Source organism: Lissotriton vulgaris, chromosome 8 (genome assembly GCF_964263255.1).
Source record: "Lissotriton vulgaris chromosome 8, aLisVul1.2, whole genome shotgun sequence".
Classification (NCBI taxonomy): Eukaryota; Metazoa; Chordata; class Amphibia; order Caudata; family Salamandridae; genus Lissotriton; species Lissotriton vulgaris.
This window is the reverse complement of record NC_141696.1, coordinates 1567685291-1567698512: the sequence shown is the minus strand read 5'-3', so window position 1 is coordinate 1567698512 and position 13222 is coordinate 1567685291. Positions and strand designations below refer to the sequence as shown.

At 51.2% G+C, this 13222-nt stretch overlaps 1 protein-coding gene across 2 annotated transcripts in view; it reads left to right on the top strand.

The window, feature by feature from the left end:
• The window catches only part of TBX15 (T-box transcription factor 15), a 192588-nt gene that overhangs the window by 119247 nt on the left and 60119 nt on the right, over positions 1–13222 (top strand). For both annotated transcript variants that reach the window (XM_086935839.1, XM_086935840.1), the window contains exon 2: positions 5355–5571. In XM_086935839.1, coding sequence (XP_086791965.1) covers positions 5355–5571 — 217 coding nt within the window. The remainder of the gene's footprint in view (positions 1–5354; positions 5572–13222) is intronic.

The following is a 13222-nucleotide window of genomic DNA, read 5'->3' as shown; positions in this document are numbered from 1 at the left end:
TTAATGCGCCCTCCACCACCGATGGAAACTGCTTGTTGAGACATTTAGTCCATTTTCTCAACATCTAACCTCAAACACTGCGCGTGTGCTGTGCTACAAGTGCCAAGATGCACTTTAAGCAGCTGGTTGCTCTTACCTTCCTGCTCTCCGTCAGTGCTAGCCTTTGCAGGGCTTTGCTGGAGGGCTCTCTCTCGAGGGTGGCACTCTCATGTACCCGGGAGCTGGTAAAGCTGTTGTCGCCACTGTGTAATGAGGAGGTGCAGACGCTGTGTCCCCGGAACGCGCAATCGAAGCGGTAGCAGCTCGGGAGCATGCCAATAGCTTGAAGAGGTGGACAGCTCCACCACAGCCACAGAGCAGCGTGGCTCTTTACAGCATGCCCTATGCACTGATGTCAGGTGGGCACACCCCCGGGAGCGCGTGGGCTCTGTGCCTCTCCAGGCTCAGAGGTTCTCCCTGCTGGGGCTGCTGCAGCTGTTGTCGGAACTCTTCAATAGCTCCTCTACCCTGGACACCTAAGCCCGGAGCTGGGAGAGTAGGGACCTGCACTCGCCGGGTCTCCAGCAGCAGCAGATCAGAAGCAGAAAAACAAGGAGCGCCGACGGGTGACTGGCCAGTCCGGCCGCCGCCTCACTGCTTGTGCTGTCGCTGTCTCTGCCTCGCACAGTGAATTGGAAAAACGCCACTGTTTTGTCACGTATGCTTACAATGTAAGGCATCGCGTGCATGCGAGACAAAGAGTGCAAATACAGCCACCAATCTTAAAACAAGCACTAAAAATGTGATGGGACACTTATATTTACGCAAGCCCTATTGCATTTTAAACGGAAGTGCGGGCATTAAAGAAGGCAGGAATGGCAGAGGGTGGGGGAGTGGATGTGGTCAAAAAAAGTACGGACTGCAGGAGGGAACGGGTAGAGGCAGGGGAAAAAAGCAGTTCTTAAAGTAAAGGGTCTGATAGCCTTGGAAGAACAAAAATGACGACATAGCTGTCAGGAGGCAGGACTAACAAGTTAAAAACCAATCACAATGCTGCATTTATCATTGAAGCCAATGAAAATTATGGACAAAAAGTGGGCAGAGCTTCCCCCAGCTGTAGTGTATACTGAATGCCTCGCAAAGCGAGCGCGTGGCGCTGCAACACTTTGCGAGACCCAAAAAGCGAGGAAAGCCCATGTTATCTCAAATCGAAATCAGGGGGGCAACTCTACTAAGGAACTTTACAAAGTTCCCCACACTTTTACTAACCTTATTGCCTGCTCCCAACAGACTCCCCCTTCCCAGGTACTATGCGATCACAGAGCTAATTATTCTGATGAAAAAATCAATCTAATTTATGATCAATTTCCTCACGATTCTAATTCCTTGGATCCCCCTAATCTGCTGCTCTCAACCTTTAGAAGGACTGATGCCTGCCTTGAGCCTTTTTCTGCACTGCAGATACCACAGGCCGAAGCCATGATACGAATAGCGAAATCTGGTTCTCCTCTAGATATAATGCCAGCTTATGTGTTTGCCTTAATAGCCCCTCTTCTGTCCCCCTCCAGCTGTAACATCTTAAACACCTCATTGAGTGAAGGGGAACTCCTACTTGAATGGAAGGCAGCTCAAGCACTACCAATCAAGAAAAAAGCTCAGATACCTGCTGATGTGATGGCTAATAATCTCCCCATTTCGCTTCTGCCACTTATGAGCAAACTGGTGAAAGGGTACGTCAACACTCAGCTGATGGGATATCTTGACTCTCAAGGCACCCTTCATCCTTCTCAGTCTGGTTTCAGACCCAACCACTCTTCCGAAACCACCCTCATTGGTGTTACAGATTGCATCAAACTGGCACTGGACAACAACAAGGCACGGCTGCTGGTTTTATTGGATCTGACAGCAGCCTTTGGTGCTGCCTCTCACCAGAAACTGAGTCACCAATTGGGATTGACTGGCATTAAAGTGGCTTGCTAGTTTTCCGGACCAGCGCACTCAGATGATTAAACTAGCCCCATTTGTCCCCATAACTAGAAGCTTACTAAGGGGGTGCCCCAGGGCTCTTGCCTCAGTCCCACCCTGTTTAATGTGTATGTGGTCCCCCTTGCCAAGATTATTAGGGAATATGGATTTGCTCCCCATTCCCATGCAGATGAAACCCACTGCTTTTATCTTCTGACATGGATACAGACTTATTTAAACATCTCTTTGCTGAGGGCATGCAAGTTATATCTGTCTGGATGACTGAAAATGTCCTCTAGCTGAATGCGGCTAAGACTGAGATCTTGTTGTTTGGCTCAGCTCAAACTATTTGGTCTCCAAACTAGTGGCCTGCTACGTTAGCGGTACAAAAGGGGGTGGTGATGGACGGAGCATCTGAATCAATCAAACACTCACACCCAGTCAACAGATCTAGGTTTAATCCATCACTGTTCTTTAGCCCACTCTGCCACCCCAGTTCAGACATGGCTATATGCAAATCAGTCTGACCCTGAGCCTCATGGGAACAGTCCAGCCCGAACTGCCAAGCCATGTCTTCCCTGGACCGGAAACAAGCTTCCGAGGACCGGTTTCTGGCATTCCAGCCGTCTTCAGCCGGCTTGCTTGAATCCAGTGGCAAAGTGAGCAAGGGACTCACGTCTGAGCATACCCTGCCACACTTATGGCGGCCAAAAGCGGTACAAAAGGGGGTGGTAATGGATGGAGCATCTGAACCAATCAAACACTCACACCCAGTCAAAAGATCTGGGTTTAATCCATCACCGTTCTTTAGCCCACTCTGCCACCCCAGTTCAGACATGGCTATATGCAAATCAATCTGACCCTGTGCCTCATGGGAACAGTCCAGCCCGAACTGCAAATGACTTGTCTTCCCTGGACCGGAAACAAGCTTCCGAGGACCGGTTTCTGGCATTCCAGCCATCTTCAGCCCGGCTAGCTTGAATCCAGTGGCAAAGTGAGCAAGGGACTCACGTCTGAGCATACCCTGCCAACTTATGGCGAACAAAGCGGTACAAAAGGGGGTGGTAATGGACAGAGCATCTGAACCAATCAAACACTCACACCCAGTCAAAAGATCTGGGTTTAATCCATCACCGTTCTTTAGCCCACTCTGCCACCCCAGTTCAGACATGGCTATATGCAAATCAGTCTGACCCTGTGCCTCATGGGAACAGTCCAGCCCGAACTGCCAAGCCATGCCCTCCCTGGACCAGAAACAAGCTTCCGAGGACTGGTTTCTGGCATTCCAGCCGTCTTCAGCCCGGCTTGCTTGAATCCAGTGGCAAAGTGAGCAAGGGACTCACGTATGAGCATACCCTGCCACACTTATGGCGGCCAAAAGCGGTACAAAAGGGGGTGGTGATGGACGGAGCATCTGAACCAATCAAACACTCACACCACCACCTTTTGTACTGCTATGTTAGGCCTCGCACCTAACCCGACACCCATGACGAAAAATGTGGGGGTCCGACTCGACAACTCTCTGTCAATGAGAGACCAAGTCATGGCCACCTCAGGGGCCTGCGACCTCACTCCGAGTCTCTTGCCTAGAGTGTTCCAGTGGCTGCCCTTATCAGTTCCAAAAACTCTGATTCAAGCCTGGTCATTGGCCGACATGATTGTTGTAATGCTCTCCTAGCATCGGCCAATGAATCCTCTTGAGTAGACGGCACGTAGTCCAGAATGTTGCCGCGCGGCTGCTCTCAAGATGTCTTCTCGAACCTCTGCCCGGCCTGTGAGAGGCAGCTTCACTGGCTTCCAATCCGCCAGGGAATGAAGTTTGAACTTTGCACCTTGCCCGCACGGCTCTTTATGGTGCGGAAAAACTGAAGTTTTACCATCCGAGCAGACCTTAGATCTGAGGGTAAAGGGCTGCTTGTGGCCCCCATTATAGGAAACTATGGCTGAAGGCAGAACTTTTGCCTCTCTGGCTCCTCTGCCCCTGGGCCTGCAGAAATGCCACCATCTTTTTCGGTTCAGGAAACTCCTGAAGGCTGAATTATTCCGGGACTGACCTTTCTGACCTGTCTTTTGCCTCTTCTGCAGCAGAGATGCCCCTCCAGGGGTGATACCGGCACTTCATAAAGCCCTGTAAAGTCTTTGGAAAACCTTGGAAACCCTGCCTCAGTTGTTCCACATTTCACATTGTTTAACCTGTATGAGGCGCTTTACCCCGGCGGAGGCTTCTAGCAGCAGCTCCTTCCAGGTGGGTGTTAGGGGAAAAAAAATGCATACAAAAATGCATAAAAAGGGGGCTCAGGACCACCGGGAGGGCTCTTTAACGGGCACAGGGGCTGCTGAGGGCCGAGGAGGGAGCTCTGGCTGCTGGGGAGAGAGGGACAGGTCCCCAGGCGCGGTTTACATGGAGGGAGCCGTCAGCTTCAAGGAGCGCTCAGGTGGTAAATATGTTTTAAATTGAATGTTGGTTTAAGCGCCGTGAGTGAGTGAAAGTGAGGCTGCAACACTCCAGAAGCGGTAGCGGCCTGTCAGGGGGTGAGAGGGAAGGGGGCAGCTGGGCTGACACTGAGCAGACACAGCCTGGAGCCCCTGGCTACAGAGGTGGGTGGGTGGGGAGCTTCCTCTTGCCTGATGCTGGAGGGAAGTGTGACTGTGGGTGGGTGGGTGAGTGTGAGGGGTACTGCTTCCTTCTGACTGATGCTGGACAGGAGTGTGATTGTGGGTGGGTGAGTGTGAGGTGGAGTGCTTGCCCCTGTCTGATGCTGGGGGGGAGTGTGACTGTGGGTGGGTAGGTGTGAGGGGGAGTGCTTCCTTCTGTCTGATGCTGGGGGGGGGAGTGTGACTGTGGGTGGGTAGGTGTGAGGGGGAGTGCTTCCTTCTGTCTGATGCTGGAGGGAAGTATGACTGTGGGTGGGTGAGTGTGAGGGGGAGGGCTTCCTTCTGTCTGATGCTGGAGGGGAGTGTGACTGTGGTTGGGTGAGTGTGAGGGGGGGGGTGCTTCCGTCTGTCTGATGCTGGAGGGGAGTGTGACTGTGGGTGGAGGAGTGTGAGGGGGAGTTTTTCCTTCTGTCTGATGTGGAGGGAAGTGTGACTGTGGGTGGGTGAGTGTGAGGGGGGTGCTCCCTTCAGTCTGATGTGGAGGGAAGTGTGACTGTGGGTGGGTGAGTGTGAGGGGGTGCTCCCTTCAGTCTGATGTAGAGGGAAGTGTGACTGTGGGTGGGTGAGAGTGGGGGGAGGGCTTCCTTCTGTCTGATGGTGGAGGGAAGTGTAACATCCATCCCATCCATCCATAGCGCGACTACTCACCCAATGGGGTATCCAGGCGCTGTGCGCAGCCACTGCAGGCGCATTGACCCACGGAGCTGTTGCCAGACCCTCTGCAGCTTTGCTCACTCCCTTCTTCTCTCTTGCAGACTCAGAGCAGAGCCCCGGCTCGGACCCCGAGGGGCTGGCGGAGAGGACGTCCTGCTCCTATGGCTCGCACTCTGACCTCACGACGCAGGTGGCCCCTGACCCCACGCCGCCCTCGCCCTCCACCATGGAGGAGATCCAGGTGGAGCTGCAGTGCGCAGACCTGTGGAAGCGCTTTCACGACATCGGCACCGAGATGATCATCACCAAAGCAGGCAGGTGAGGTGGCCAGAGGCCAGGGCTTTAAATGGGCCGGGGCTGGCCGGTACTGAATGCCAGTAAGAACTCTGAGGGTGGGTGTAGCCAATTAAAGGGCTGATCAGCACCAAAGCAGGCAGATGAGGTGGCCAGAGGTGGGGGCTTTTAATGGGCCGGGGCTGGCTGGTACTGAGCTCCTGCAAGAACTTTGAAGGTGGGTGTGGCCAATCAGAGAGATAATCATAACCATGCAGGCAGCTGAGGTAGCCCGAGGCTGGTGCTTTAAATGGTCCGGGGCTGGCCGGTACTGAATACCTGCAAGAACTGTGATGGTGGGTGTGGCCAATCAGGGGGATGATTAACACCAAAGCAGGCAGGTGAGGTGGCCACAGACCAGGGCTTTCAATGGGTCTGGGCTGGCCGGTACTGAGCTCCTGCAAGAACTCTGAGGGTGGGTGTGGCCAATCAGGGGGATGATCATCACCAAAACAGGCCGATGTGGTTGCCAGAGACCAGGGCTTTAAATGGGCCAGGGCCGGCAGGTACTCAGCTCCTGCAAGAACTCTGAGGGTGGATGTGGCCAATCAGAGGGCTGATCATCACCAAAGCAGGCAGGTGAGGTGGCCAGAGGTGGGGGCTTTAAATGAGCCTGGGCTGGCCGGCACTGAGCTCCTGCAAGAACTCTGAGGGTCGGTGTGGCCAATCAGAGGGCTGATCATCACCAAAGCAGGCAGGTGAGGTGGCCAGAGGTGGGGGCTTTAAATGGGCTGTGGCTGGCCGGTACTGAGCTCCTGCAAGAACTTTGAAGGTGGGTGTGGCCAATCAGAGAGATGATCACAACCATGCAGGCAGCTGAGGTAGCCCAAGGCTGGTGCTTTAAATGGTCCGGGGCTGGCCGGTACTGAATACCTGCAAGAACTCTGAGGGTGGGTGTGGCCAATTAGGGGGATGATCAACACGAAAACAGGCAGGTGAGGAAGCTGGAGGTGGCCACAGACCAGGGCTTTAAATGGGCTGGTGCTGTCCGGTACTGAGCTCCTGCAAGAACTCTGAGGGTGGGAGTGGCCAATCAGAGGGATGATCAACATGATTGCAGACAGGTGAGGAAGCTGTAGGTGGCGCTAGACCAGGGCTTTAAATGGGCTGATGCTGTCCGGTACTGAGTTCCTGCAAGACCTTTGAGGGTGGGTGTGGCCAAACAGAATGAAGATTGAGTTACAGCTTGCAGCAGAATACAAAGTTCCCCAGGGAGCGTGTGACAACGTGAAGCAAGGAGTTGGTATTGTCAGTACCGTGGCTGGAAGGAAGGGTTCCCTAGTCGGAACTTAGAGAGCCTCACACACCCAGAGTATTAGGTATGAAACACACCCTTACTGGAGGGTGTCCAGTGTCATCATCGACTCACTGCCCCTCGTCAGACCGGCGCTGCAATGTCTGACGGAGTAACCAAAGGTACTCTTTTGGCGGGGTTCTTTTGTTCCTTGCCGATGGTGGGTGTAAGTGAGGATGAAGAAAAGTGTAGTCAGTGCAAATGTGAGTGAAAATGGTAAAAAAGGTAATCAGTCCACTCTCAACTTTATTAACGTGGCTGGTTCCTTAGTTAAAAGGGGTGGGAGGGGAGTTAGAGACCGTATAGGTGTACAGAACAATAACTCAACCCCCTGGTGTGGTCAACATGTTTCTCGCCAGAAGGCGATTCGTCAGGACCTCAAAAAAGTACTACACAAAAAACAAATGTGGACTCAATGCTCAATCTCTATGAAGCAAGCAAATACAACCTCGCTGGGTCGGAGGACAAGAGGGCCACGGGGTCCTGCTCTATTTAGGCGACCTAGAGGTAGGGAAGAAATATGACAAAGAAAGAACAAGTCAAGTCAAATATTACATAGTGACTTAATGCTCAGAGAGTGTAACGTGACTTTGGTGACAAAAGCTCCACACTGTGAGGAGTGAGGGGGTAGTGTGTGTGGGAAGGGAAAACAGTTGTACCGGGAATTGGGTGCAAAGTCCCTTCTAAATCAGTCTAAATATGACACGAACAAAGTCTCACATTTGGAGGGTTTCCATAGTGCGTTTAAGACAAAACTGTGGTGTGAAGCCAAAGCTTTCAAGACAACACCCAAATCCTAGGAGAAACCACAAAAAGCAGCAATAAGCATGTTCTTACCCTAAAGGGATTGAATAGGGCCTCGCAGCATACTCCCGTGAGGCCAGCGCTATTAGGTTAGATGAACCTGTGGGGTATGTAAGGTAGGTAAGGATTGGCATGTGGTTAACCAGAAAAGGAATGGGGAGATATAGGCATGTAACATAGAGGAGGCTAGTAATACACTTGACATCAGCAGTGGCGCCCCCAGATAGCGTATGAGACATTATCCCGGATGAAACTCACAGTCAGTGAAAGAGGGAGAGACTGGGAGGAAATATCCCCACTCTATCGAGCCCCCCGTGTGTCAGGAGAGGAATGTTAAGCACACACCTCTCACACTCCAATCCACAGCACAGTACAGAGTTGGAACCGTAGCTGTGGAGGAAGGGCATTAGTGTGTTGGAACCGGTATGCCTGAATAACCATGGAGGTGAAGAGAGTCAGAACAAATCAAGGATGTGGTGTGCAAGGTAGACCGAAGGTAGACAGTGCCTGGAGTCATGCGGAGAACGCAGGTAGACCAGGGTGCTGCCCTAATTCCATTTGGTTATTGGCCGGGCAGAGTGGGAGCAGGAAGAGGTAATGGCCGGGTGGGGCATATTACCGTACTTGATATAGTACCTATTGACTTGCGGGTACTAACTAGCGGGGCAGGGGGAAGGCTTGTAAAAATCAAGAGACTCGTCGCGTGTCCAGTCAGGTTGTTAGGAGGCTTTACCCTATACTGTCCCTTGATCTAGGATCCTGGCAACGACACAAGGAGCTTCGGGGGTTGCAACGAGGGCTTACCTTCAAGGAGGCGCTGGATCGGCGGGACACCTACCCCTCACGCTCGCGGCACCTGGTCAGGTGGCGGAGCAGCTGGTGAGGGTTTCCACTGGTGGGCGCCGTTATGAAGGGAGTAGACCTATGACGTAGGTACAGGTCCGGTGGTGGCGCGTCTGTTATGCGTCGTGCGCATGCGCAAAACCCCATCTAATCGAATAGGAGGAGTTTATTGTCGCGTGGCACAGAGTGGGGGCCATATTGGAAGGAGCAATAATGTCGAAAGTTAAGGATTGCTTCGTAAGTAATATACCAGGCAGTTGGGTGATTTGTCAGGAGCGGGCGACTCAGCATGGAATGCAAAAAGTAAGCAAGTTGGTATGTTATGGTGCGAATTATCGCGCGTCCCGCGTAAATGTGTACACAGTGTGTCGGTCTGTACCTGTATCGATTGTGAGATGCAGGGATAAATTGGCCAACTCTGGGGGCCCCGGGGGGAGGAAGGGGGAGAATCGGGAGGAGGAAGGAGGAAGAAGGAGAGGTCTAAAAAGTGAGAGGGCCAGAACTCGTGACGGGGCAATGTAGATACGACGTGGAGTATTGCATCTACAAAGTAGGCAGGGAAATAATCTTAGTGTCATAGGGGGCTCTCGTCACACAGGGCTCTCGTCAAGTTCATAGAGGGCCCCTCTCATGGGCCAGATGTAATTGGCTCTTGGAGTGGATAGCCATGGTCAATCGGATCTTGAACGGGGCCCGGGATACTACCTGACTAGTACTAGTGGATCAACAAGGTTTTGGACTGATGATCCTCTGTTAAGGAAATAAAGTTAAATCAGGATGGGAGTAACAATCAGAGGCTGGGTTGGGTTGCTAGGTGTCCAAAACCGCTGGCCAGGGGTGTATAGCTGGAGGAGTGCGCCCTGGACATGCTACTGGGACGGAAAGGATACCTGGGGGGTCGTATGGGGGGTCTTTATCTTGAGACACTTGCCCAGGGAATGGCGTCATTCAGCCCTATTATGTCTAGCTGGAGACGATGAACCCATCTTTGTTCAAGCCTGAACAAAGCTTGTCTGGTCATGGCTGGTTGGGACTCAAGCACTAACCATTGGATGCTGTCAGCAGGGTGATTATGTAGTTGGTAATGTTCATAAAGTCTCGTGTGGGTCTTGGAGCATCGTATGTTGCTTTTATGCTCCGTTATTCTGAGCTTAACCTGTCTCAATTTTGAGTTACAACCAAAAGGGGGAACTGTGTTGTGCTCAGGGACTGACTGACCATTCACTTAACCCGGAATACTGGGTCGATGGTACCAGGGCACAAGTTCAAAAAAAAGAAGTGGGATGACTAACCTAGTTAGGCAGTATGCAAGAGACATCACAGCGCGTGACATCACAGCCCGTGTCATCACGGTGCGCGACATCATGGCGTGCGACATCACGCCGTGCGACATCATAGCGCATGAAATCACAGTGCATGACATCACACATGGCATCACAGGAATTGACATCATAGAAAGTGGCATTACAAGCCACGACTTTACAGGAAGTGACATCAGAAGAAGTGACATTAAAGCCCTCGCATATATGTTTAGCGGGTCTATCAAGTGTACGTTTGAGCGCATCGCGCGGATAATAGCACAGTGAGCTATGAAAGATGATATGTGACTTCTACACCTTGCAATCCCCCAGTTTTATGTGACACACCCTGTACATTCATTTACAAACTTATATCATGTATTGTACATGTAATATGGGCGTGTTGATGTAAAGCGCTCTGCACCCTGCATTGGATTGAGTAGGGCTATACAGGAATAAATAGTCGTACTTACATTATTTCAACACCTTCTCAGGGGTAGTAAACTCTATATAAATGCAATTTGCTTTATGTAAATACTGGAAAAGACCAACCCATCTGACATTCTTACAGTGCATCCATATCTCCTAAACTGGGACTGAACAAAGTGAAAAGTGCCTCTTTCAAGTACGTGTGAAGTGCTAACCTTTGTTTTGCCTCTGCTTCATTTGCATCTTGGTGTGAGGCTCCTGACTGCTCCCAGACAAGAGACTCACAAAATTCGGCCTTCGGTATGGGGCCAGCAGGAATCTTAACTGAGAAAGCCCCATCCCTGCCTGCATGTTGTTGCTTGTTGCAGACAACGTGCAGGCGCTGCTGAAAGTGTCCTGCTGTTTGGAAATGACACCGGGACAAGTTCAGCACATTATTCAGTGGGGCCCAAATTCTTGGCAGGGTGGACGGCGTTCACCCTCTGAAAATAGTGGGTGGACGCCGTCCACCCGCGTGTACCCCCCGACTCGTGCCCTGGATGCTACATCAAGGTCTACAGGTCTGGTACCCTGGTTAATGGCGGCGTCACTGCATGTCGCACCCAACTGTCCCCTGCCAAGTCAAGGGTCTTTCGACAAGAATGACCTGTCACTGTATCCTCTTCTATAGGGTTAGGGTCTTCCCAGATTGCTAGGCGGATAGTCTGGACAACACCAGGGCCGGCTCCTGACGCTCTCTGCGCATGCATCGGTGTCGGGGAGTCTCAGGTACAAGGCTGACCATGAGCAGAGCCAGGCTGACTCCAGGCCCGGGGCAGCGAAGCCCCTGACTGGGCAGAGAGAGCCAAGCAAAGGGGGCTCCGGTATCTGCAAGATGCACCACCATGCCACTGTGCAAAGACCGAATCCAGGGGTCCCACCTTGGAGCTGTGCTCCGTCCGTATCCACGCAGCAGTGCAGGGGGTCAGGACTAACCCTGGGCGGAGTTCGCGGAGTGGGGCTTCGCGGAGCTACGCGAAGTGGGCGAGAAACTACGCCCACCTCCGCACTCCGCGTAGCCCCACTCCGCAAAACCACTGGCCGCCAGCCCCGCCACCCGCCTCCCTCCCGCCCTCCCTAAATACTTTAAAATAAAGGAATGCTATAATTTAAAAAGCACTTACCTTGCCGCCGCTGGCCGCCGCGTTCCCCGGGGCTCGTTATCTTCCGTCTTCCGTCTTTATCAGTAATGCGCATGCGCGGGCGGCCGCGCATGCGCATTTTCTCGTGAAAATGCGCATGCGCGGCCGCCCGCGCATGCGCATTACTGATAAAGACGGAAGACGGAAGATAACGAGCCCCGGGGAACGCGGCGGCCAGCGGCGGCAAGGTAAGTGCTTTTTAAATTATAGCATTCCTTTATTTTAAAGTATTTAGGGAGGGCGGGAGGGAGGCGGGTGGCGGCCAGCTACGCTCCGTCTGCGGAGCGTGCGTAGTGCCGCCTGGCTCCGCCAGCTCCGCAAAATGCGGAGTGGGCGGCACTACGCACACTCCGTGCACGGAGCGTAGCTGGCCGCCCACCCCTAGTCAGGACACATTCACTTTTTAAAAATGAGCAAATTCAGTAATATAATTATTCAAGGTCAATAGCCATGCAATGCTTGAAAAAGGGTTTAAAAAAACCATAAAACCAGATCCCCTGAAACAATAGAAACAGCCCCACTCACTCACCAGCGACCCTGTGAGCAATCCAGCAGAATTTGATGATCTTTATCCAATGAGGGGAGTTTTCCACATGACGAGATTTGCATTGCGGTGTGCAGGGAGTTATCTCAATGGATGTGGCATAGACGATGCACTTATTGAGGCTGAAATCTTAGTCAGTATTGAGCGGAACTCATTATGTTTGTTGCAAAGTAAGCTCATCATTTCTGAGGATATTGAAGCATTGTGTTGGAACGCTTTCTGGAACAAGAATGACAAATTAGGTTGTTCATATTTTTTCTCAGAAGTGAACAGGGCACAGTGCGCACTTTATTCTAAAGACTAAATGCAAAGCCAGGCAATGTTCAATAAACTCAGTTTAAAACCTGAAAACCTGAAAACCAAGTTTGTAGAGTTTGTCCAAGAATGTGAAGAAAAATCAGAACTTGGCAAGTACTGTGGAAATGTTTTATACACGATAGTTCTAGTGAAAATCTTGGTAAATACTGATCAGGAAGGTAATTGGGAGCCGTATGTGAAGATGGTGGAGTCACTGATTATTGTGTTTCACAAATTGGATTGCATAGACTACTTGAAATATGGGCCCTGGTATTTGGAAAGAGTGAAGATGCTAGAGATGAAAAAGCCATACACTCCAGAAAATTCATCCAAAGACATTTTCTGGTGAAAGACAGGCAAGGCTCAATGCTGAGGCTCCAGATATGAAACCGCATCAGACGATCCAGAAATCACAGAAAAGCTCAAAGTGAATTATTGCTAAATGGCAGCTAGTTTACCATGAAGTTCTTTCTATTTGAAATGTTTTCAGAGAGATGACAAACTCAAAATTAATGGACCATCGTGAAACTCTTCCTCACCACAAACTTGTGGGAAAGGGAGGGGAACATTTTAATAAACATGTTCACAGCCATCTTTGTTTCATGCAGCAGCAAGAAAACCCCTTTGAAATGACTGAGCCTGTGTGACTACACAACGTATTGACCAAACGATATGTAGATAACAATATAAAGACACGTCTACAAAATGTCCTCCAACATGGATCAAAACTATACGAAGAACTGAAGCAGGAGAGATTTGACTTGAGTGAAAAAAAGCTGTTTGACATAATCACTAAAGTTAAACTTCCTCGCTTTAATTGCCATGGCAAAAGTTTTGTCCAAGCAGCCACCTCAAAACAGGTTACAAAAAACAAATTTCGCAGGCACATAGAGAGATGGATATAGCAAAATAAAAGGGGTGACGTTATCAAGGACATTCTGTTGCA